Source organism: Miniopterus natalensis, chromosome 12 (genome assembly GCF_054644295.1).
Source record: "Miniopterus natalensis isolate mMinNat1 chromosome 12, mMinNat1.hap1, whole genome shotgun sequence".
In the NCBI taxonomy this organism is placed as follows: domain Eukaryota; kingdom Metazoa; phylum Chordata; class Mammalia; order Chiroptera; family Miniopteridae; genus Miniopterus; species Miniopterus natalensis.
Genome location: NC_142092.1, coordinates 3,515,204 through 3,540,026, shown reverse-complemented (window position 1 = coordinate 3,540,026; position 24,823 = coordinate 3,515,204). Strand labels below are relative to the sequence as shown.

At 48.3% G+C, this 24,823-nt stretch overlaps 1 protein-coding gene and 1 pseudogene across 2 annotated transcripts in view; both read right to left on the bottom strand.

Annotated features, from left to right (window-relative positions):
- BICD2 (BICD cargo adaptor 2) overlaps positions 1 to 24,823 on the bottom strand; it is a 62,133-nt gene that overhangs the window by 19,004 nt on the left and 18,306 nt on the right. For both annotated transcript variants that reach the window (XM_087822515.1, XM_087822516.1), the window contains exon 2: positions 8,775 to 8,987. In XM_087822515.1, the coding sequence (XP_087678641.1) occupies positions 8,775 to 8,987 (213 nt within the window). The remainder of the gene's footprint in view (positions 1 to 8,774; positions 8,988 to 24,823) is intronic.
- LOC148091749 (developmental pluripotency-associated protein 3-like) lies at positions 1,912 to 4,075 on the bottom strand (annotated as a pseudogene).

The window sequence follows — 24,823 nt, the reverse complement described above, 5'->3', positions numbered from 1 at the left end:
GGTACCACTTCACACCTGTCAGAATGGCTGCCATCAACAAATCAACTACCACCACAGGCTGGTGAGGGTGTGGAGTAAAGGGAATCCTATTACACTGCTGGTGGGAATGCAGACTGGTGCAGCCGCTATGGAAAACAGTATGGAGTTTCCTCAAAAAATTAAAAATGAAACTGCCATTTGACCCAGTGATCCCACTTCTAGGAATATATCTTAAGAATCCTGAAACACTAATCAGAAAGAATATATGCACCCTATGTTCACAGCAGCACAATTTACAGTAGCTAAGATCTGGAAACAGCCCAAGTGCCCATGAGTAGATGAGTGGATAAAAAAAGCTGTGGTACATTTATACCATGGAATACTATGCAGCTGTAAAAAAAGAAGGATCTTTTATCCTTTGGGACAGCATGGATGGAACTGAAGAGTATTATACTGAGTGAAATAAGCCAGTCAGAGAAAGACAAGTTTCACATGATCTCATTTATCTGTGGAACCTAATGAATAATATAAACTGACAACTGACGCAAACAAAAAAGATCCAGACAATGAAGCATGGAACAGACTGACGCATTTCAGAGGGAATGGGTGGGGGGAGAGATTAACCAATGAACTCAGATGCATATATGCATAGCCCATGGACACAGATAACAGTGCAGTAAAGGCCTGAGGAGGGGGCAGCAGGGGGGTAATGGGGGTAATGGAGGAGGGGAAGAGGGACATCTGTAATACTTTCAACAACGAAGACAAATTTTTTAAAAAAGAAGAATGAAGTAGGGAAAAAAAGTGGTCCTGAGGTAAATAGAGGACAGAAGGACATAAAATCAGGGCGAGTCTGACTGCGCAGGGTGCACTAGGGAACATGTGCTGAGCTTAATCCGGCCCCAGACTTCCTTCACAGGGATCACTTCTGTTCTTTATGGAGATAAAATTCACACACCAAAAGGATCACCCACTGAAAGTGTACAAATCAGCAGTCTCAGCTTATTCCAGAGTTGTGCACCATTATCCAGCTCCAGAACACTGTCATCACCCTAAAAAGAAACCACACAGCAATCAGCAACCAACAATCTGCTTTCAGTCTCCATGGATTTGCCTTTGGGGATTCATGTTCACAGAAATGAATCTGAATGATGTGTGGCATCTGCCTGGCTCAGGGAGCCTCCACTGGCACTGTCTCCACAGGCACTGGGCTCGGCGCTTGACCAGGCCAAGGGGCATCCCCCATTCCTTCACTGCTGAGTAACAATTGTGCTGAGGAATTCACTGAGGCTCTCTGAAGCCCCCAACAGGCAACACACAGAGGAAAGCCCTGAGCAGCGGGGAAGAGTACCATGCTGCAGTCAGAGGAGAAGCCCCATCCCTGCAGTACAGGGAGTGCCAATCATGCAGGAGGACCCACAGCTGGTCTGCGTTTCCCTCAGAGGGAGACCACAGCCTGAGCCCCAGCCCTGCCAGTGCCATGGAGTCCGCAAAAGGAGAGGGTGACCACTGACACAAAGACTGAGGCCACAAGACAAGGAATACCGAGGGTTGCCACCACCAGAGGCTGGAGAGGCTCCACAGGGAGCACAGCCCTGCTGACACCTTTATTTCAGACAGGAAATCTAAGACCATAAACTTCTGTCTTTTAAGCTAGTATTTTACGCCAACTTGTTATGGCAGTCCAAGAAAACAAACACAGGTTTGGTACCAGGAAAGAGGTGCTGCTATAACAAATACCTGAAAATGTGGAAGTGGCCATGGAGTTGGGAGTTTTGAGGAGCATGACAGAAAAAGGCCAGACTGCCCTGAGACCATTGGTAGAAATATAACTGTTGCGTGTCACTCTGGTGAGGCACAGAGGAAGACAGGCACAGAGAAAGCTCTGCTGTCTTAGGAAGTACATGTAGCATCCTGAGAGTACACGGGAGAGGTGTGACATTAGTTAAAGGTGTGAGGAGGGTGTGAAAGGCCGCCTTGTAAAGCAGCAGAAAGTCTAGCTGAACTGTGTGCATATGCTGGGTGGAGAGAACTAGTAATCAAGGAATGTGGATACTTGGCTAAGTAAATTTTTAAGCAGAGTGTTTGTTGATGGTGCAGCCCCGTTTCTCCTTGTAAGAGAGAGAAATTAAGAACTGGTAAGCAAAATTCACTCAGTAATGAAAGATTTAGAAAATTATCAGCCTGTCCTTTCTGGAGAGAGCACCAAGGGTGTGGCTCCCAGTCAACCCGCTGACTAGGAGGCCAGCAGAGCACGGAGCCACTTGAAACCCAGGGCAACTTCCTCTGTAAGAACAGCGCCAGCTGGGAGCCATGGTCCTTATTCCTCCCACTTCTTCCCTTTTGGAATGAGTGTCTCTCCTCTGCCTGTCCCACCACTGTTCTCTGGAAGGAGATAGCCTATACTGGGAGGAGTTTTACCCCAGGATGGACCATCCCTAGAGTCTCGCCATTCCTGATTTAGACAGATTAGCTGAGATCTGGGACTTAGAGTTGAAACTGGACCAGGTTGACATTCTAGGTTAGAATGAGATGAATATATTTTGCATGTGGGAAGGATATGAATTTTGAAGACCAGAGGGTTGAAATGTGTTTCCTCCAGAATATGCTGAAATGCTAATCCCTAGGACCTGTGAGTGTTGCAGACATAATCAAGTTAACATGAGGCTAGAGGGCATTAGGGTAGGCCCTAATCCAAAGACTGGTGTTCTTACAAGAGGGAGAGGTGGAGATGCAGACACCCAAGGAGAAGGTCAAGGGAAGACGAAGGCGGAGACTGGAGTGATGAGGCATCCACACCACCAGGCCCCGGCCGTCAGGAGCTGGAGAGGCATAGGATGGACCCTCTCACGAGCCTCCAGAACAAACGAACCCTGCCAACACCTTGATTTGGGGCTTGATCTCCTGAACTGTGAGAGAATAAATTTCTGTTGTCATAAGCCCACAGTTTGTGGTAATTCGTTTGTTTTTCAAATATGCCTCAAATTTTATTAAGATGCTCATATACACATTTGCTACTCAAAATTGAAAACATCAAAAAATTTGTTACAGCTCAAATCTTCCCTGTTACCTACATTGCTGCATAATGACCTTAAAATTAGTAGCAAGAAAAAAAAGTACAATGTTTATAGCTAAATCAACTCCATGTCATAATTATTCTGCATGCTGATATTACCAGAAGGATCTCCATGATATAGGCAATAACTACAGCTACATCCAAATCTTCTGAATCTTGATTCAGTCTCATGTTTCCTCTCCTCTGGGTCTTTTTTAAGCAGAGATATGGTACGGTATCTAACAGGTTGTAAGGTTCTTAGCAGCCTTTCTTTCCAGACAGATGCCACTGTCTTCACTCCACGTTGCCTTCTGTAGAGCACGCCTTGACCCAGCCCCAGTCCAAGCCCCGTGACTTTTTTCCTCCATCCTGCAGTTGGGATGACATTTTGGTGGAAGGGAAGGGAATTTGGTACTAGGGTTCAGAGTTGAGTTGCTAAGGTTCTTTGCTAGTACTTTTGAGACAGCTTGAGTGCCAGCTGAATTTTCCTCACTGGGCGTTTGAGAAGACTCCGGGGTCAAGGGTGGGCTAAGCTTCTTTGATGAGTCCACTGGAAGTCTAGTCACAGCCCTGAAGCTTTTCCTAGGGTTCCAGCAGAAGGTGATGCTGAAAACTCTCAAGTTGCTACAAAGTAGCCCCGAAAGAACCGTGTAGCCCAGACACAGTAGCCCAGAAACAGAAAAATGAGAAATGCCGACCTATAGTAATTTGTTTTGACAACCGTGGGAAATGAACACAGATTTTGGTCTTGTCCCCCTGGAAGTTGGAGTCAGATAAGGCAGTATCCAGATGACCTGGACAGTTAAATGGGAGCGTGGGCAGTTATGCCAGGGTTAAGGGGAAAGGCCAGAGGAACCCCCAGCGCTGTCAGCACCTCTTCAGACACCCCACCTCTCATGGATAGGGTGGTATGGTTGCCCCCACTTGAAAGCTGCCAAGGAGCAAGGGACATGACTCCAGGCAGTCCTGCTTGGCACCTCCCACCCTTGCAGGGTAGCCTCACCCACATGGCTACTACGCTCTCACGGAGTCATCTGCCATCTTTATGGACAATGTGCTGTCACGGAATGGGCCCACACCTAGAGAAGCAGGAGGAACTAGCTGTGAGGAGAGCTCAGACTGATTCAGAATGGGTGTGGGGTGACGAGCTAGGTGGGCTGTCAGGAGGACACAGGAGGCTGAGAGGAGCCTGTGAAGGCCACTGCCCCAGTGCAGCTGCCACACCTGGGGCACCTTGCAGGGTCCAAAGACTGTGGTGAGTGAGGAAACCTGGCAGGGAAGCTGTGGCCTTTGCACACGTCCATCCAGGGCACCATTCCACCCCACTGTGGCCACAGAGCAGCCATGAACAGCCGGTTTGCTGAGCTAGTCGTCCCCTCCTGCCAGCCGGGGGATGCTCACACAATTGGCTTTGCTCTCTAGTCTTATACTGTCCCTCCGCTGCCTAAACGCTGCTGGAGCCCCTCACTGGTCCCCACTGCTCTCAGCAGACTGTGCTATGAGTCTCTCGCCTACGGCCACGCACAGGGCCTCCAGCTGTGAACACCCAGGCAGGGGCGTGCTCATCCTCTACCAAAGGTCTGGTCCCGTACTCCCTGTCTCCTTGCTAAGTCACGGCACCTGGCATGCAGGAAGTACCCCAGCACAGGTGCACCCCTGACACGGCCACGTGGAAGAGTGGAAGCTGAGGAGAAGGTCTGAAACCCACCAGTTCCCCACAGGCCTCTGCACCAGGACTAAAAGGACTTCCAGGCTGTGGAGAAACTCAGAGTAGCTTCCCATGTGGCCAGGGCAAACGTGACCTTCCCAACTCAGAACTGGGGCAGACATACCTGGGGCAGGGCCTGTGCGGGTCCCCAGAGCCCCAAAAGTCCTAACCTGCCTCACTCCATTCCCAGGCCTGCAGGTGGGCCCTGTGAGCAGTGAGGCGAGGCACACCCAGGTCACAAGCTGGCCTTGGACACCTCCCATTAGGGGAAGGTACCATATGCTGGACTTACAGGCCTGCACCTTAGTTCCCACAGTGACCGAGCTTCCACCCCACACCATAGGCACCTCCACCCGACACACACCCCATCTCTGTGGGTTCAAACAAGCTCCAACTGGCCACCATGGAGTGTGGCACTCCCCAAGGTGAGCACCTTCTCCCAGCTGAGCCTATCAATGGCAGCCTGATGGAGAAAAAAGGTGGGCAAGTGGGGTCCCATCTTAGCTCCTCTTTCCCAAGGGAATCCTAGCCTCAGGTTACTTGTTGGTTAAAAAAAAAGTGACTACAATGCTGGCTTCAGGGGTCCAGCAGGCACCTGATGGTGTCAGCCACCCTCTCCTGCACCCCTCAGAGCCTGTACACCATCTACCAAGCACACTCACACCATAGTCTCTCAGGTGTCGAGAGGGAGGTGGGACAGACACTCCCCTTCCATGAGGAAACCACATAGAGGTCACGGAGGAAGACGCACAGGGGAGGCACACCAGAGGGAATGGCCATTCTGGGACCATCAGAGAAGTGGCTTTAGGGTGGGAGGCACCAGCAGATCACAAGGGCAGGACCCAGACCAAGATAAGCCTTGGTCCTCTGGCCAGGCATCCACTCACTCTCCCTGTCCACCCTAGAAGGACTGAGGACCATGGTGGGGTGCCAGGTCCCAGAACATGTAAGGCGGGGGCTGAGGAAAGCAAAGACACAAGGAACAGGTGGGAGCATCAGAGAAGGGAACCTGGGAACCAGCCTCATGCAGATGCCTGTGATAACCACACAAGCCAGACAGGCAGTGTGGTGCAAGGCTGGAGCAGTGGTCCCACAGACGGGGCTCGCTCCCCCTGACCCCATGGGCCTGGGCCCCCAGCAGCACTTCCTGCCCTTATTCTCCTACCAGGTTCCAGGGCGGTGATGAGTGACCCCCCAGGCTGCACCCGAGGTCCTGAGGCAGACACTGATGCCAGTCTGACCAGAGTCCCAGGACAGGCCAGGGAATGCGGCTCTGCAGGGATATAGAAGTTGCAGAGCTCTGCTGCACACACTGCAGCCACGAGGCATGTATGACCAGCCGTACTTCATAAACATTTAGTAAACGTAATAAACCAGAACCCAGCTCCTGGGAAGGCCCAGTGCCCACGGGGGCAGCTGTCAGCCTCTGAGGGGAACAGGGTGGGGGCGGCAGGTGCATCTGCCTGGGGCTGGGGGCCTCCTTTCCTGGGTGTCTGGGAAGGTGAATGTTTTTCCTGTGCAATTTTATAGGCTGGGAGCGCAGTGAGCTTACCCTGTGCAGGCTGCCCAGGCAGGGGCATCCACCCTAACCGCTGTGGACTCTCTCTCACCAACTCCCCTGATCTCCTAGGAGGCTGCTGGATGGTACACCTGAGCAACTCAGGTCCAGCCCTGCTCCCTGGAGGAGTGTGTGTTTCTTCATGGGGTTAGTTCCCTCAGGAACCATAAGAGCCCCACAGCTCCTCCATCCACCCCTGCGGGACCACTCCTGCTGTCTCTTCCATATCCAGATCTCCCCCTCTTGCCCCCGGACTGTCCACCGACATGACAGCCCCGCAACTTTTATCGCCTGGATCTGGACCTTGGCATCTACCCCACGCTGCAGAGTTCACCTAGCACCTGGCACTGCTGCTCCTGACCCACCACACACCTCAGCTTGTGACCAAACACCAGCTTCCTTCCAGCTGGTTCTGGTGCCACCACAAAAGAAAATAAGCCCTTTCCTGCCTCCTGGTATGGACTAGAGGGCACTGCTGCTGAGACATCCCTGTCACTCACTCCTGGGGCTGCACTGGGCCCAAGACACAAAGGGTCCATCAGAACAGCAACACCAGGGTGTAAGGGCCACCAGGACAGGAAGATCACCAAGGGGTCCCCACTTGGTCCTGCTTCTCAAGGCCAGCACCCAGCGTATGCACAGGATGTGACTGCCTCCAGCTGGCTGCAGACATGCCTGGTTTCCTGGGACTCTACTTCTCTACCTACAAAATGGAGCTCAAAGCCATGTCTCAGGACAGAAGCTACCTGGCCTGTCTACACACAGTGCAGAAGTCAGGACCCTAAGCTGCAGGGCCCTCCAGGTGAGCCGGGCATGGGGCTATAGATATCTACACCAGCTGTCACAAGGAGGATGGAGAGGCCAGCTCACCAGTCACTGAACAAAGACAGGTCAGGACTGGGCACCGGGACTGGGCACTCGTGAAAGGGGCATCTCACGGGGTGACCCTGCAAGACCTGTGCAACCAGGTTATCCTGAAGCAGCAGCAGGTTGGTGTTCACTGGGGACAGAGCTTGGTGCTGTGTCCTCTTGTTCAGGCTCCTCAGCCAGGCCTGAGCCTTGGGCACAAGCCTTGTGCAGGAGGGGGACTGTCTTGCCAGAGGCCACAAAGGAGCTTGGCACAGAAGCTCGGGCAGAAGCAGCAGGACCAGGACTGGTGGAAGAGCCACAGGAGAGGGATGGGAGTTGGAGAGGGATGAGAGCGGGGTATGAAGGGAGCCAGCAATAGAAGAAACTTGAACCAGGGATCTGGTCCAAGCTGGTGACAGTAGGGAGTCTCCTCCCCAAACAGGAAGCCAGGAAGGCTCTACATGGCCTGCCCTGCAAGGACTTTGGGGACACGGGATGTGCCTCGGGAGAAAGAGGTGGCTGAAGATGTGTCGGGAGCGGCAGGCTTTCTCCTGAAGCACTAACAGGACTAGCAGGGATCCTGGCACCACCAGACATGCTCTTTAATACTCTGTGGGACTGGCTGAGCTCACTTCCTGGCACCCAAAGCCAGAAGTCAGCAGATCCCACCACTCTCCTCACGGCCCAGGAGAGCCCCTCTGCAAGAGGGAAGAGGCAGAATGAACCTGAGCTAGGCAGTGAGGAGGTCAACTTCTCACCCCAACAGCCCTTCCTCCCCAGCCCAACCAGGACAATCCTTTGGGAGGAAATGAAATCACACATTCCAGCTCCAGGCCTCCACCTCCAAGGGCTTCCCACCCCCAGATCTAGCCAAGCTCCTCTCAGGCTCACAGGCCTCAACAACCTCTGACCCAAATGAACCAGAAGAGGTTCGAGTGACTGGGCCTCACTACTGCTGGCTCTGGGCTCTGTCCAAAACCTTGCCAGTGTCTGCTCCCAGCCTGGTGGGACCCTCATGTCTGAGGTGTGAATCTCAGAGCCATCCGGCACTCAGAACCATCTGCCCGTCTGGTCATCTGTCATTCCCCTCCCAGGAAAACAGAGAGTGTGCCTCTCTGTGGCCCAGAACAAGCCCCTTTCCCTTCCTGAGAACTCTGGGCTCTGAGGACTAGGGGCACCAACGCCACAGTAGGACTGCAGCTCACAAAGACTCCCAGCTGTACCTACTATCCCTGTCCAACTCCATTTTGGAGTCAGTGGCCCACCTTCCCACCTCCCTCAGAGCTCACTGGCCACTTGCCCTCAGCTTTCCACTCAGCCAGGCCTCTCACAGCCAGGTCCTATCAGGGATCAAGCTGGTCATTGGTGCCACTTGCAGTGACCCCTTCTGACTTCTTCGTCACAAGCTGGCAGGTGGATGCTATAGTCCCACTTTTCATCTGAGGAACAAGCAGCCCCTGAGACCCAGGATTCATATCAGCTCAAGCAAAGCCAGTACACTTACCAGCCCTGGACCACATGAGACTGGGGATGAGCAGGTGGGATGACTGGTGGTGTGGCCCCCACCCCTGGGCACACAGGGGCTATCTCCTCACCCACAGGGCAGCCTGCCCAGCCCAAGGTACCTCCTTCAGCTCCTGTGCCACTGAGGCTAGACGCTCGCTCTCCGACTGTGCGTTGGTAAGCACATTGCGCAGCTGCTTCAGTTCCGTCTGTAGCTCCAGCACCTTGCGCTCGTAGTACTGCTCCTTGGAGGCCGACTCCTGGATCAGACTCTCCTCCCGGCTCTCACCGTCTGCAGCCACCTTCCTATGGTTCGTGTGCACCTGTCCAAATGCCTGCATGGAGAAGAGATACCAAGAGAGTAAGCCCGGCCAGCACTCCTACAAGTACGCATGGAGCCGAACATGGGGTGCAGGTGAGGGACTGACTCTAGATCTGTCCACTCATCCTTGGTGACACCTATGCCCAAGGGGGCCCAGGCCTGCATAAGCATGAACCAGGATAGTCAGAACTAGCCAAAAGGCCACCACATGTGCCTGAATGGAGAGACTCCACCTGCCTGCCCAGCACCTGGGCATAGAGCTATAATTGTTAAGGGAGAGGATGCCATCACCCCAGACCCAGGGAGGGCTTTGGAGCTGTGAGAGAAGAAGGGTCATAGTGGGGCCAGGAGGGGGCTCAGGGAGGAGTCCCTGTGGGTGAGAGTAACTAGGCCAGAGTTTGAAGCCAGTTGGGGCTTCCAGAGTCTTGGGCAACCTAGGGCCTCCCCCTAGGCAAGCGGCCAAGCCCCCAAGAAGTACCTCTGCTTCTCCTTCCCTCCTACCCTATACATCCCAGTAGCCAAGACAGGACTCCCACGAGCCAATGTTGTGTGTCCTCCCCAGTGCCCCCTTTCTACTGGCTGCCCCATGCAGACCTCAGGGGAGGAGGGGAGACCCTGTCTCTTTACAGGGCTCCTGAATAGCAAGGAAATTAATGCCTTTATTTCCCGAGAGAATAGGAAGATTTTCACTCATTTACTATGAGCATCTAGGCTAACATGTCAATATGACCAGACTGATATAATAGACTAATATGAAGTCCAGGAACAGTCCCCGAAAACCCTTGGGAAAATGTGCAAAGCTATGTATAAGATGTTATTAGGCAGGAGTGTTTCTAATATAAAAAATCAAAATGCAGAAAATGTCTTGTTTCTCTGCAGTGAGGGAGACTGGCTAAATGAAGTAGGGTCTGCTCAGGGAAGCAGCTTGCCTTCCTGAGGGCAGGTCTTGCTCATCTGTCCCAAGCCACCAAACGAGCTGTTCTGTGAAGACGCTGGTTTATTTTCAGACCAAGTCAGCTCAGCCCTGTGACTTCTGCTGCTGTCCTCCTCCTCCTCCATCCTGGTCAGGGAGAACCCAAGGCACAAATCATGTCTACGCAGGACCTGCCAAATCCTGGGTGGCTCCCCCAACCTGGGCTGCACACCAGCCCTGGGCCTGCCAGAGCCTATGGGCTCCCAGAAGTGCAGGAGAGCATCGGCCAGCTCACGGTGTCTCTCCAAACCTCCAGACAAGCCTAACAGGGTGAACAGAGCAGAACACACTCATGAATCTTAAGCAAAAATGTGGACATCTCATGAGGATTCAAGTCACCCACAGAGGCTCTCCAGAGGTGAGCAGCTGAACTCTGCGATGCACACACACCTGAGTCCAGGACTGCCAGCTTCAGTCTGAATTTTAGCCAGGCCAGCTCCAGCTCCAAGCCAGGGGCCTTCTGAACACCCAGGTAGCTTTTCAAAGACAGTGGAGATGGAGACTAGTACCACCTGCCAGAGAGACGTTGTAACAGGGACTGACCTACCTATGTGGAGAAACTAAAAATAACTGGGAAGTTGATGTGACTGAGCAACAGTTTTCAAGTCACTGGAAACCAGGTAGTGAGAGGCAGGGCACAGGTGAGCTCCATGACAGTCCTGGCCCCGCCCAGAAGGAACTCCAGCCGCGAAGCAGGAGGAGTGCGAGGCGGCTAGGCGGCCTGAGAGGATGGGGCAGCACTGAAAGACAGTGGACAAGCAGTGATGGCAGCAGACCTGCAGAGCGAGGAGCCCTGAGTCTCAGCCGGGGACGGTGAGTGCAAGCCTGTAGGTGAGCCACCAAGGCTGGAAAAGTGCCACCAGCATGACGGGGAATCATTGCATCACTCCACAGTCCCTGGCCAAAGTAAAGCCAGGTAAATCCTCTCAGTCCCAACCAACAAAACTTAGGGCAAAACATGAAAGGATCCAACTATATCCCAGAAAGAAGCTCGAGAACACACACCGGAATAACAGCACCATCTCCCAATCAGTGCCCAGCACCCCATCACAGGTCACACGGCCCACAAAGGGGCAAGGGAGCAGCCTAGCAATGACATGGAGACCTGAGACACAGTGACAGATCTGAGATGCAGGGCAGGACGGACTCCACATGCTCAGGAAGCCAAAGTACAGAAAATGGAGGGATGTGTCAGATGAAAGGGGCACTGGATGGGATTAACAACAGATTGCGTGATACAGACGAAAAGATGAGGAAACTGGAAGAAACAAAGACTAACCCAGAATGAAACAGAAAAAAGACTAAAATACCAAACAACGTGAATGAGCTGTGGGACTTCAAGGGTGGGACTTAATGCACAGGTATCCAGAGTCCTGAGGGGTGAGGTGAAGACAGAAAATTTTCCAAATTTGATGGAAACTATAAATCCTCAAACACTAGCATCTCATCAACTCCCAAGCACAAGAAATATGAAGAAAACTACACCACGACATACCACAAAACTGTTTAAAGTAATGCAGAGAAAATAATAAAACCAGCCAGAGGAAAAGAGCACTCCTTATAAAGAAGCCAACAGCCTTATAATGACAGCAGGTTTCTTACAAGCCTAGAGACAGTGGAACAACAACTTGGAAAACACAAAACAAAAAGCTGATTCACCAGAGTGCTACACGCAGTGACAAGTGCTCACAAACAGAGGTGAAATAAAGACTTCAAACATACAAAAGCTGAAAGATTTTATCACCAACAGACCTGAATTACAAGATGTTAAATGAAATCCTTCAGGCAAAACAAACAAACAAACAGTACCAGATGGAGAACTAGACTGACAAGGAGTCGTCGATGTGCGTAAATATAAGATTTATTTTTCTTATTACTTAAATCCCTTTAAAAGATAATTAACCGGAGATTCAATACAACCTTTATCAAAATTCCAATGGCCTATTTTTGCACAAATGAAAATTCATATGGAATTGCAAGGGGCCAGAACAGCTAAAACAATATTGAAAAAGAACAAAATGACAGGCCTCAGATTCTCAATTTCTAAACTGATATGCGGCTCCAGTGATAAACAGTATGGTGCTGGCATAAGAATAGACAATAGATACCAATGGAACAGAAGAGTCTAGAAGTAAACCCTCATATGTGTGATTAATTGATTTTGACAAGGACACAAAGATAATTAAATGATGAAAGAATTTTTCAACAAATGGTGCTGGGACAAATGGAAATCCATGTGCAAAATAGTGAAGTTGGATCATATACATCACATACATAAATTAACTCAAAATGGATCAAAGAACTAATTTTGAGATCTAAAACTACAAAGCTCAGGAAAAAACAGAGATAAAATATTCATGACCTTGCTGACAATAGGCTCTTACATGTGACACTAAAAGCATGAGCAACAAAAGAAAAAAATAAACTGGACTTCATCAAAATTTTAAAAATCTGTGTATAAAAGGAGACTATCAAGTGAAAAGACAACTTACACAATAAAAGTATTTTAAGTCATATTTTTATAAGGGTCTAGTATCTAGAACATATAAAGAACTCCTATAACTCAAAAATAAAAAGATAACCCAATTTAAAAACAGACAGGACTTGAATAGACACTTCTCAAAAAAAAGATGAACAAATGGCCAAAAAGCATATGAAAAGACTCTCAACACCAGTAGACAATAGGGAAATGCAAGTCAAAACCACAATGAGATTGCACTTCACACTCATAGAAAAGCTATAATTTTTAAAAATTGAAAATAAGTGCTGGTGAAGATTTGGAAAGACTGGAGCTCATTCACTGGTGAAGCTGAATAATAGTTCCTCAAAAAGTTAAATATACAATTACCAAGGGACCCTGCAATTCCACTCCTAGGTAGAGGTCCAAGAGAAATAATAATACACATCCACACAAACATTTACTATATAAAAATGTCTGTAATAGCCAAAAAGTGGAAACCCAAATATCCACCAACTGATGAATGGATAAATAAAATATGGTCTATCCACAAAATTGAGTATTAGTTGGTTGTAAAAAGAAATGAAGTACTGATACATGGTACAACATACATGAACTTTGAAAATACTCTTCTAAGTGAAAAAAGCAGTCACAAAGGACCATATATTGCACGAGTCCATTTATATGAAATGTCCAAAACAGGCAAACCTACAGAGACAGAAAATGGATTAGTGGTGCCCTGGGCTGGGAATGGAGTTGGGAGGGTGAAACACGTGAAAGCTAAGGGGTGCGGGGTATCTAACATGGGTTGTCGTGACCATTACACAACTGTGAATGTACCAAAAGCCACTGAATTGTATACTTATGTGAATTATAGAAATAAGTGAAGCTGTTAAAATACAGCTGTTTAAAACTTTAAAGGATGAAAAGATAAACCATGTTGACGCTCATCAAAAGGAAGCTAGCTCTGGCCCATGTGGCTCAGTTGGCTGAGTGTTGTCCTGTGCCCTGAAAGGCTGCTGGTTAGATTCCAGGTCAGGGCACATGCCTGGGTTTCAGGCTAGATCCCCAGTAGAGGGCAGGAGGCAACTAATTGATGTTTTGCTCCCACATTGATGGTTTTCTCTCTCTCTCCCTTCCTCTCTCTCTAAAAATCAATAAAAAAACTTTTTAAAGGAAAGCTAGAATGGCTCAATTAATATCAAATAAATTAGATTTCACAGCAAAAAATACTACCAAAGATAGAGGGTCATTTCATAATAAGGAGGTTAATTCATGAAGCGAACATAACTATTCTAAATGTTTGCGTACCTAGTAACAGAGATTCAAAATACATAAGCAAAAACTGATAGAACTTCAAGAACTAGACAAACCACTAACTATCTTGTCAACTGCAGCAACATATACATTCTTTTCAGGGGCACATGGAACATTTACCCAGACAGACCAAATTCTGAGCCATTCGACATGTCTTGAAAGAATTCAAGTCATAAAAAGTATGTACTACTCTGACCAAAGGGAATTAAATGAGAAATCAATAATCGAAATATACCTAGAAAATTCCCAAATATTTGGCAACTAAATAATAGACTTCTAAGTAACTCATGGATCAAAGAAGAAATAAAAAGGGAAACTAGAAAGTATTTGTAACTGAATGAAAATGAAATGAATATGGGAATCTGTGGGATGCCACTGAAGCAAGGACCCAGAAGGGTCTTTACAGCACTAAATGACTATGTTGGGGGGGGGGGGGGGAAGAGCTATCCAATCAATAACCTTAGCTTCTATTTTAAAAACTAGACCAGGGACTATGTGCAAAGTTCAAGGCACAGCTAACAGCCCTGTGAGGTTGAGCCCTTTCAACAGATGAGAAGACTGAGGCTTACAGGGCCGAGAGCCTGGGCCCTGTTCACACAGCATATAAGAGCCTGGTGTTCACCCCAGCTCACCACACCTGATTTTCTCCAAACACTCCTAAAGGTCTTTCCCCAACTGGTCCATGGGCCTCCTGCAGACCAAGGGATTAAGTCCTCAAGTCCTGCCTGATGCACTGGCATGTTTCTCACCTCTGGGTCCCAGACACAAGTTCCCTTGTACTGAACAGAAAACTCCAAAACCCCACCACTAAAGTATGGTTTTAAGCCCTCCACATGGGCTGTGAGTTCCTTAGAAAAGGGGCTCTTTCTTGTTTTGGCTAGTCTTCAAGCCCAGATGCTGTTTTATGAGAGTTCCACCAGCCCCAGTCAGAACTGTCTCTCTTTTCACTCAGTCATTCAAAAAAACACTGGATAGCACTGTGGATTAGGACACAGATTGTCATGTCATGCCTAAAACCCTCATGAACTCTCATCTTCTGGTGGTGGCAGTGTAACTGATACAACCACTCAGGAAAACAGTGTCTACCTACACTAAAGACACACCTGTGGTCCCAGGAGTGCTTACACATGTGCATGAGAAGACATTTATAGGAGCATTATCTACAGGAACCTCAAACCACAAGTTCCCAAGTATCTGTCAACAGAAGAAAAAATTGTGATACAATCACATGACAGAATACAACACAGAAATCAAAATGAGTACATTACAATTATATAGACAACAAAGAATCTCACATAATGCTGAATGAAAAAAGACAGGCACGAAAGAGCATATACTGTGTGATCCTGTTTAGATATATGGTTCCAAGAATCAGTAAAACTAACTTATGCTAGGAGGTCAGGGCAATGGTGACCCTCGGGTTGAAGGAGGGTCAGTTCCTGAGAGGGCCCTCGAGGAGGGACTTTTAGGGCTGAAGACAGTCTGATTCTTGAACTGGGTGTTATGCGTGTGTATTCAGCTTATGAAAGTTCACACTTATGATTTGTGCTCTATATGCTTTAGAAATCAATGACATAGAAAAAAATACACAGAAAAATCAATTAAATCAAAAGCAAGTTCTTCGAAAAAATAAATCAAATCAATAAACCTCTAGCCAGACTAATGGGAGGGGTAGCACAAATTACCAGTATCAGGAATGAAAGGTAATAGCAGTACATATATTAAAAAGAATAAGGGACTATCACGAACAGCTTTACACCAATAAATATGATAACTTAGAAAAAATGAACAAACTCCTTGAAAGACAAACTACCAAAGTCCACTCAAGAAGAAATAGACAACCTGGATAGTCCTGTATCTATTAAAGCAATTGAATGTGTTGTTAAAAACCCACAGAAAATATGCTGGGCCCAAATGGCTTCACTGCTGAAGGCTACCAAACATTTAAGAAAGAAAGAAATCTAATTGTATACAAACTCTTCCAGAAAACTGAAAAGAAATACTCCAACTAAATTTGTGAGGCCAGTATTACCCTGTAAACCAAAACCAAAGACAGTACAAAAAAAGAAAACTACAGACCAATATCCCAGATGAACATAGATGCAAAACATTCTTCACAAAATTTTGTCAAATAAAACCCACCAATATGTAAAAAGGACAAGGAATCATGACACAGTGGGACTTATCCAAAGAATGTAGGGTTGATTAACATTAGGGGAAAAAGCGATGTAATTCAGTATATTAACAGACAAAAAGGAAAATCTGTATGATTTCAAAAGACACAGGAGCCCAGCCAGCGTAGCTCAGCGGCTGAGCATCAACCTATGATCCAGGAGATCACGATTTAATTCCTGGTCAGGGCACATGACCGGGCTGCAGGCTGGATCCCCAGTGGGGGGGGTGCAGGAGGCAGCCCATCAATGACTCTCTCATCATTGATGTTTCTATCTCTCTCTCCCTCTCCCTTCCTCTCTCTGAAAATCAGTAAAAAACTTTAAAAATTAAAAAAAAATTAAAAGATGCAGGAAAGCAATGTGACAAAATTCAATATCCATCCCTGATAAATACTTTCAGCAAACAGAAAGGAGCTTCCTCAACCTGATAAAGGGCATCTTCCAAGTACGTTACAGCTAACACTATTTAATGGTAAAAAAATGAGGCTTCCCACTTCTGCTCAACATTGTACTAGAGTTCCCAGCCTACAGTGCAATGAAGCAAGAAAAATCAAAGGCTTCCAGATTGGAAAGGAAGAGGTAAAACTATCATGTGATGTGTCTTAATCATGCATCATATGAATAAGTGATTTTAGCTAGGTTGCAAGATACAGGATCAATATACAAAAATCAAACATTTCAATATACTAGGAATTAACAATCAGAAAGTAAAAAAAATATTTAATGCTATTTACAAAAGCACAAAAAATATTAAAATGCTTACGTTTAGATGTAACAGAAGATTTACAAGATCCACACACTAAAAGCCACAAAATATTGCTGGGAGAAATTAAGTAAATGGAGAGATATACTTTATAGTACACCTTGTTTGTGGACCAGAAGACTCAATTGTGTTAAGATGTAGATTCTTCTCAAATTGATCTTTCAATTCATCACAATGCCAATTAATACCCCAGCATTTTTTCATAGAAATAGACCATCTGATTTTAAAATTCATATGAAAATTAACAATACCTGATTTCAATATTTAAAAAGCTTTAGTAATTAAGACAGTATAACACTGGCATAAAGACAAACAGATCTGATCAGAATAGAGAACCCAGAACTAGACCTACACATACAGCCAAGTGATTTGACAGAGGTACACGGCAACTTAGTAGAAAAAGGATACCTATCCACACCTCAGAGCATATATGAAAATTAATTAAAAATGAATCATAGGTTTAAACATTAAAAGCGTAAGACTTCCAGGGGAAAACAAGAGAAAATGCGACCTCGGACATGACCCATAAAAGGAAAAATTGGTAATTTGACTTCAAAAGTAAGAATTTCTGCTGTACGTTATAGGCTACGATAAAATCTTTGCAAATCACACATCTGATAAAGGATTTGTATCCAGAATATAAGAACTCTCAAAACTCAGTAAGAAAAACAACCCACCACCACCAAAAAAAAGAAAGGAAAACAACCCAGTAAAAAATGGGCAAAAATACTGAACAGATACTTCACCCAACAGAATATATCTATGGGAAAGGATGACAAGAAAATATGCTGAACACTAGAAAATGACAACTACAATGAGATACTACTACATATCTACTAGAACGTTGAAAATGAAAATGCTTGACCCTACCAAGTGTAGATACAAGGTGGAGCAATTGGAACTCGCCTATGCTGCTGCTGGTGGGGATGTAAAACGGTACGCGCTTGGGAAAAGAATTTGGCAGATTGTTGTTGTTGTAATCCTCACCCAAGGAAATGTTCCCACTGATTTTTAAGAGAGAGAGGAAGGGAGAGAGAGAAACATCTATGTGAAAGAGAAACAATGATGGGTTATCTCCCCAACTGGCGATCAAACCTGCACAAGCTAGGAATCTAACCAAAACCTTTTGGTGTATGGGATGATGCTCCAACTGACTGAGCCACCTGGCCAAGGATGGCAGATTCTTGAAAGTTAAGCATGTACCTGACACATGGCATAGCTACTCACCCCCTCGGTATTTACCCAAGAGAAATAAAAGCACATATCCATACAAAGACTCATAGAGGAATATTTCTAACAGCCAAAACATAACAAGCAAACAAACTGAAAACAGACCAATGTCCATCAATAAGAAAACGGATTTTTTAAAAGTGTGGTGCAGCCACACACTGGAACACTACAGGCACAGCTCATTTCATTGTGCATCGCTTTACTGTGCTTCACAGATGTGCATTTTTACAAAATGAAGGCAAGACCCTCCAACCTGCTAAAGGGTGACTCACTTTATACACTCACTTTATTTTCGTGGTCTGGACCCAACCCACACCACCTCTGAGGTATGCCTGCCCTCAGCAATCAAAGGGGAGCAGCTATTAATGAGCCCATCAACAGATTCATCTCAAAGTATGCTCAATGGAAAGCCAGACCAAGAAAACAGTACATATGGTATGGTTTCATGTATATAAAAACTAGAAAATGTAAATAAATGTACATGGAGCTTGCCTGTAGAGGAGGTGGGGAGAGATTACAAATGGGTCCAGAAAACACATGGGGTGTGATGGATACCTTCATCATCTCCATTATGTTGTTGACCTTATGAGTATACACATGTATGAAAACTGATCGAACTGAATACTCTGAATATATGCAATTTACTGCAGTTTAACTATACCTCAATAAAGCTGTATAAGATAGTATCTTGAATGTTTTTGAAGCATCCTACCCCTAACCTGGAGAATGTGAACCTAGGAGCTCCAATTCTGTGCTCACTGCCCCAGTCACAGGCGATGAGGCTGGGGGTCATAGACATGGAGTCCGTGCCCCTGGGTGACTGCCCACCTGTCTGAACAAATTCTGACCAAAGCACCCTCACCCCCACCTCACACCATCCTATGTGACCTTGAGTCCACCTCAAAATCTGATTCGCCATCCTGGGAAGCACTCAGAGCAAAGGCATTCACCATCTGACTGGTGGAGAGCCTCCAGATGGGGAACCAGCCTGGGCCTGCCTACAAACGAGGGCAATGCCTCCTTGACGACAGGACGCTTGTTTAGACTTCAAGGTGGTGGTGGTAGTGTCTCTGTGATGTCCCCCCAGGGGACGCCCTGGCTGTGGGCAGGCTGACTGCTACTCCTGACAAAGACTCCTAGCCCACACCCTATCCACTGCTCTGAAGCTCCCCAGACTGGGCAAGCCCCAACACAGCCCAGTGAGCCCATTGAGCCCAGGTGTGACGTCACAACTGGCCTCCCTTCAAGTTCATCAACACAAAGGTGGACACTGCCCAGAGGTCCAGGCTGAGTGAGCCCCAAATGTAGGGGAAGGCATCGGTGATGCAGCGTGTTGCAGTGGAAGCAGCTGCCTCTGAGAACCCAGAGGGTGATGCCTGGACAAGGTGACAAGAGCAGTGGGGCCCAGTACTCAGGGTGCCCATAGAGCAGTACACAGCAGGAGTGGAGTGAGCACAAGGCCCTGGGCTCCAACTGAGGGTGTGCTGAGCTGGAGACAAGAGAGTCGGCCACTGAGACCACTGATGAGGGCAGGGGCTTGATGTGGATGATGGGGCTTTCATGAGGATATTCTTGCAACACACCAAACCTCTGCTCCCTAGTGGATGGGCAGTCTCCCTCCCGCCTCCAGAGGAACCAACACCTCCACAGCCAACATTTCTGACCACCATCAACATGCTGAGACAACAGACGGCCCCCAGGGAAGGGGTTAACAAGCATATGGGACCAAGCCTGGACCCCCATGAGAGATAGCCCAGGCCTCCTCACACCCCCAGGCTGAGATCCTGAGACAGAGGCAGACATCAAAGTGGAGGTAACAATTAGAGATAACAGGAATCCCTTGACCACCTGAGGAGAAACACTCCTAGACCAGGGCTCCTAACCCCATGGGCCACGCCTGGCCCAAGCCTGGTTCTACAGGTAAAGTTTGCTGGAACACAACTAAATAAGAAAGCTAACGCAGGCCAGCGTGACGATGGGACCACTGCCTTTAGTTCATGGGCGCAAGACCTGGGGCTCAGAGAGGGCTGCTGGGTCCCAGGCCCACACAGGGGTCAGTCAGCAACCAGATAGGAATGAAAGCCTAGTGTCCACGGGTTTGTGTGGATTTTCCAGGAAAAAGGCCCCGTTCACCTCTCCCTAACCTGCCTGGCTCCAGGAGGACAGGTCTCCTGCGGAGAGAAGGACCCTTTGGAGCAGTCCTGGCCCTAGACCCCATCCCAACACCAAGGGAGGAGGCAGAAAGCCCCTCTAAGTGGGGTGCCCAGGGCAGGGACAAGGATGGGGGGGTGAAAACAGGGAGGCAAACAGGAAGAGACCCCAAGAAGCTCCACACTCTTTGTACCAAAATCTGTAATAGAAATGGTTCCCCAGAGAAACAGAATCAAGAAGACATGAAGATACATATATACGCAAATGATGCTTCACCAGCTGGGCTCCCTCAATTCAACCAAGTGGACACAGAATTCACCATGTAGGTGTGGGGTCTGTTGCAATAACTGTCATCTCCACTGCTGTGGCTGAAAGCAGCTGCTAACACATGCAAGTCTGAGTAAACACTCTTCACAAGACCAGGCTGAGGGCCCAATGTGGCTACAGGGGCAAGCCCCTCCTCATCACCTAGCACCCACCTTCTGTGGTTCATTACAGAAAAACTGTGTGTGCCGAAGGGCCTGTCCCCTAGCCGGCTACAGAGGCAGAAATGCACGTGGGGTCAGAGCCTGGAAGGAGGAGGGTGCTCCAGGTGGAGGGATGGGTGTGGTCGAAGCCCTGGACAAGAAGCCCCTTTCCTCCTCAGTCGTGGCAGAACCCAGCACCCAGCTGGCAGGAAAGCAGGTATGAGCATCTGGGCCCTATCCTGGCTGTGAGTCAGGCAGGTCCCTCCTGCTCACAGACTGGCTGTAAACTGGGCCGTCTGTGTGCAATGCCCAGCCCAGTGCTGAGGCAGCTGAAAGTACCTGGGTCCACAGGTGAAACAAGCCATGTCAAGCCCAGTTATGGGTGTGCTAGGGCTTGAAGAGCAACCCTGCAAGTTCTGCCCCTGAACCCATGTGGGCCAGTGGCTTCGCCATCTGCCCATCAAGAGAACAGTGTGGGCGCGTCTACAATGAGCACTGGTCTTCAGTCCCAGCTCACAGAGGCTAACTCTTAGCCTGACACACCTATACCAGGCCTGGAAATAGTTCTGAGGGGGAGATTAAGAACAAGCCCTACTCCTGACCCTAGCAGGGAACCAGGCCTGCAATTGGTACCTGAAGCAACAGGCACATCACAGGCCAAGCCAGGAGCACTGACCAGCACTCCCATGAGGAAGGCATCTTACAGAAAGCAATTCCCAGAAGGAAGCTGGCATCTGAAATTCTTAATTCTTTTGCTGCTGCCACTCCTGGGCTGACCCAGCCCCACTCACAACCAGTGGGTCCCACCTCTCCCTTAAAGGGCCACCAGCCTATACCTGGTAGGGGGAGCCCAGAAATTCCTGAGCTCTGCCAACTGCCCATCCTACCCTTCTGCCAAGCTCCTTGCCTGATCTTCATCTGCTCCTGGGACCAGGGGACAGGAGGTTCATGCCATCTTTCTATGCACACATATCTTCCTATGCAGGCCTGGAGAAACCCCACCAGCTAGCTTCTCCAACACCTTACCAGGCAGCTTGCAGCCCCGTCAGCCCCTTACCAGTAGCACCAACTGCATGCCTGGTCTCAGATGGGTGCCACTGGTATGAAGACAGCAGACACTGTCAGGCCTCAGGACCCAACTCTGTCCCAGCTGGGACTCCAAAGTCTGGGATCCTGGGGAAACACTGAGTAGCAGAATCACTACCACTCTGGCTCACCAATGGTCTTGATTACTGATCAAAGACCATCAATACCACAGCCTCTCTATCCCCCAACCAGAGTGAGGAGCCTCTGAACTGTCTGGTGCCCCTTTTCCAGTTCAAAGTGGTGTCCCTACCAGAACCTTGCCCTGGGGAGCAGGCTCTCAAGAGCAAGTGTGTACCACCTTGGGCAGACACTGGCCTGTGGCAGAGCTGGGCCATCAGGCAGGTGATGCTTAGGGACAGAGGACTCACTCCGTGTAGTCACCATCTGCTGACACACTTGTGCCCACTGGACCTGCTGCCAGCCCCATCTAACCAGCTGAAGATGTAATCCACTGCTTCTGTCCTGAGGGAGGGAACACTCAAGCCCCAAGCCTCAACAGATACTGATCCAGTGAAGGATTTCCCCACAAAGCCACAGGGCTTTACCACCACTCAGAGGTGGATCTAGCAACTCTGAGGCCTGGAAAGAAAACGAGGTATGGTGGAGGTACCTGTGACCTGGAGGCCATACCCGGACATTTCTGAGTGGCCAACTCCCTCAGCAGCAGCCTGTCAGCCTTGCAAAACCCCATTTCCACTCATCAAACCCAAGAGGGGGCTCAGACCTGTGAAGTGGATACCCATACATGGTCAATGACATTATTATGAGATAAAGATTTTATAGCATTAAGAGAGTAGTCTTTGTCAAAAGTTGATTAAACCTATCAGCACTGAATTTGCTGCCCCAAACAGCTTAGTAGAGAATACTTAGTAATGGCAGACATGCCAAAATGTGTCAACTAGGGATCTGGCATTCAGCAATACGCAAATAAATCAGAATTAGCATCAACACAACACAGACTAGATAATAGCGCAATGAAGGGGTACAACCTTCTTTTCTTTAATATATCTTTATTGATTTCAGAGAGAGGAAAGGAGAGGGAGAGAGATAGAAACATCAATGATGACAGAGTCATTGATTGGCCGCCTAGCCCGCAACCCAGGCTTGTGCCCTGACTGGGAATTGAACCCCAATTGCGTGGACCCTAGGTCGACGCTCAACCGCTGAGCCACGCCTGGCCGGGCTACAACCTTCTTTTCAAGACAGCTTTCCCCTAAGGAAATGGTATTACAATGGGATGGAATAACATCACAGTAATATAAAAAGGAAAGAAAGTCCACGTATGTTGCATACCTGAGACAGGCTAGTGAGCCAGGACAGGTAGAACAGGGAAACTGAGATAGAGAGCTGAACAAACTGCAGCAATTTACAGCAGATACAGGTCACCTCCCTAGAAATAACATCTAAGCCTCAGTTGTATTTCAGCTCCAGACCAGAAAAGCAGCAAAACCAGGTGGGTGACACAAGGACCAGCTGTGATAACTGATGACCCCTGTCCTGATGCTGACCAATCAGTGGAGATGACGACCCTGGAGAAGCACACCTAGAAAACTGGTGAATATTCTGCTAAAACCCTCCCCAGATACTTTCCCCAAGATTCCTGCCTGCAAGAGAGAAATAAAAAACCTCAAGACAGCACTGAACAGTTCTTCTCAGTGGTTAGAGCGTTGGCCAGCCAAATGAAGGGTCCCAGGTTCGATTCTGGCCAGGGACACATACCTCGGTTCCAGACTCGCCCCAGTCGAGACATGTGGGAGGCAACCAATCGACTTGTCGCTCTCACATCGATGTCTCCCTCCCTCCCTCTCCCCCTCTCCCCCTTCCACTCTCTCTGAAAATCAATGGGAAAAATTTCCTCAGGTGAGGGTAAAAACAACAACAAAACATACCTCAAGACAAAGGACCCGATGATTACTCTCCCTCTGGGGAGCAGCCCCCCCATTCCCTTTCCCCTCCCTACCCCCCACTTCTTCTCCCATGGGCACACATCTCCTAAGCTCTAAGGGACCCCACGAGACTTGCAACCCAGAGAGCAATGGGCAGCAGCAGCTTGTGGCAGGCTAGTCCCCAGAACCTGTTCCCAAGGCCCCCTTCCCTCCGACTTCCCAGAGAGCTGGGGCAGCCAGCCCAGGGTCTCCTGTTGCTTCTCCTACGCTGAGCCCTGGCTTGTTTAGGCCCTCAGCTTGAATAAACGTTCCCTCAGTCACCTGGACTCGTGCTGTGAAATTTTTCCTCACGAAGTCAAGAACCGCACACTACCGGCTGCTAGGCAGACCTGCCAAGGGCCAGGTCCCCTTTCTGATAATACATCCACCACAGTAGAACAAAATAAAAATTGTATTTAAAAGTTTTCTGTACATCTAAAACTGTCCTTTAAAAAAACCTACTAGAAATATATATTAGCATTCGTCCAAACACGTGAAAATTGATCTCTTCAATGATGTCTGGTTGAACAAAACAACAGGAAGCTGAATAAACAAAAATAGAAACATTGCATATCAGAACCTGGGAATCGCTGCCAAAGAGATACTGTGCTGAAGGAGGGCCTGCACTAAAAATACACATTAAAGATAAAGAAATGCAGAAACTGAACAAAGAACGAGGGAAAGTGACACAACAGAAAAACCAAACACAGAAGAAAAAATCAAAAGTAACTAAGCATATTTTCTCAACATGGTAATGATTTTATCCAGGTACACATCACTAAACCAAGGATCAGCAGGCCAGGGCTGGAACCCAGAGCTTCTCTGTCTACTGTCATATCCACTCACAGCAGGAGACAGGAAGGGGAAGGGAAGGGAGGACATCCTGGTCAGCACAGGCTCAATCAACATGCTGGAACAGGAAGAGGAGCTCCACAAAACCTCAGATGAGACCTCAGCAAACGGAAGCAACAGTCCACCTTGAGAATCATTATCGTGCCCCAGGAACGTAAAACCAGAGACACCCATTCAATTCAACTTAAAAATTATTGATGAGGCCCAGTCAGCTTGGCTCAGTGGTTGCGCGTCGATCTATGAACCAAGAGGTCGCGGTTCAGTTCCCGGTCAGGGCACATGCCCGGGCTGCGGGCGCAATCCCCAGTACGGGGCATGTAGGAGGCAGCTGATCAATGACTCTCATCATTGATGTTTCTACTTCTCTCTCCCTTCCTCTCTCTGAAATCAATAAAAACGTATTTTAAAATATTAATGATTAGGCACTGGCCAGGGATCAGGACAGGCCAAGCA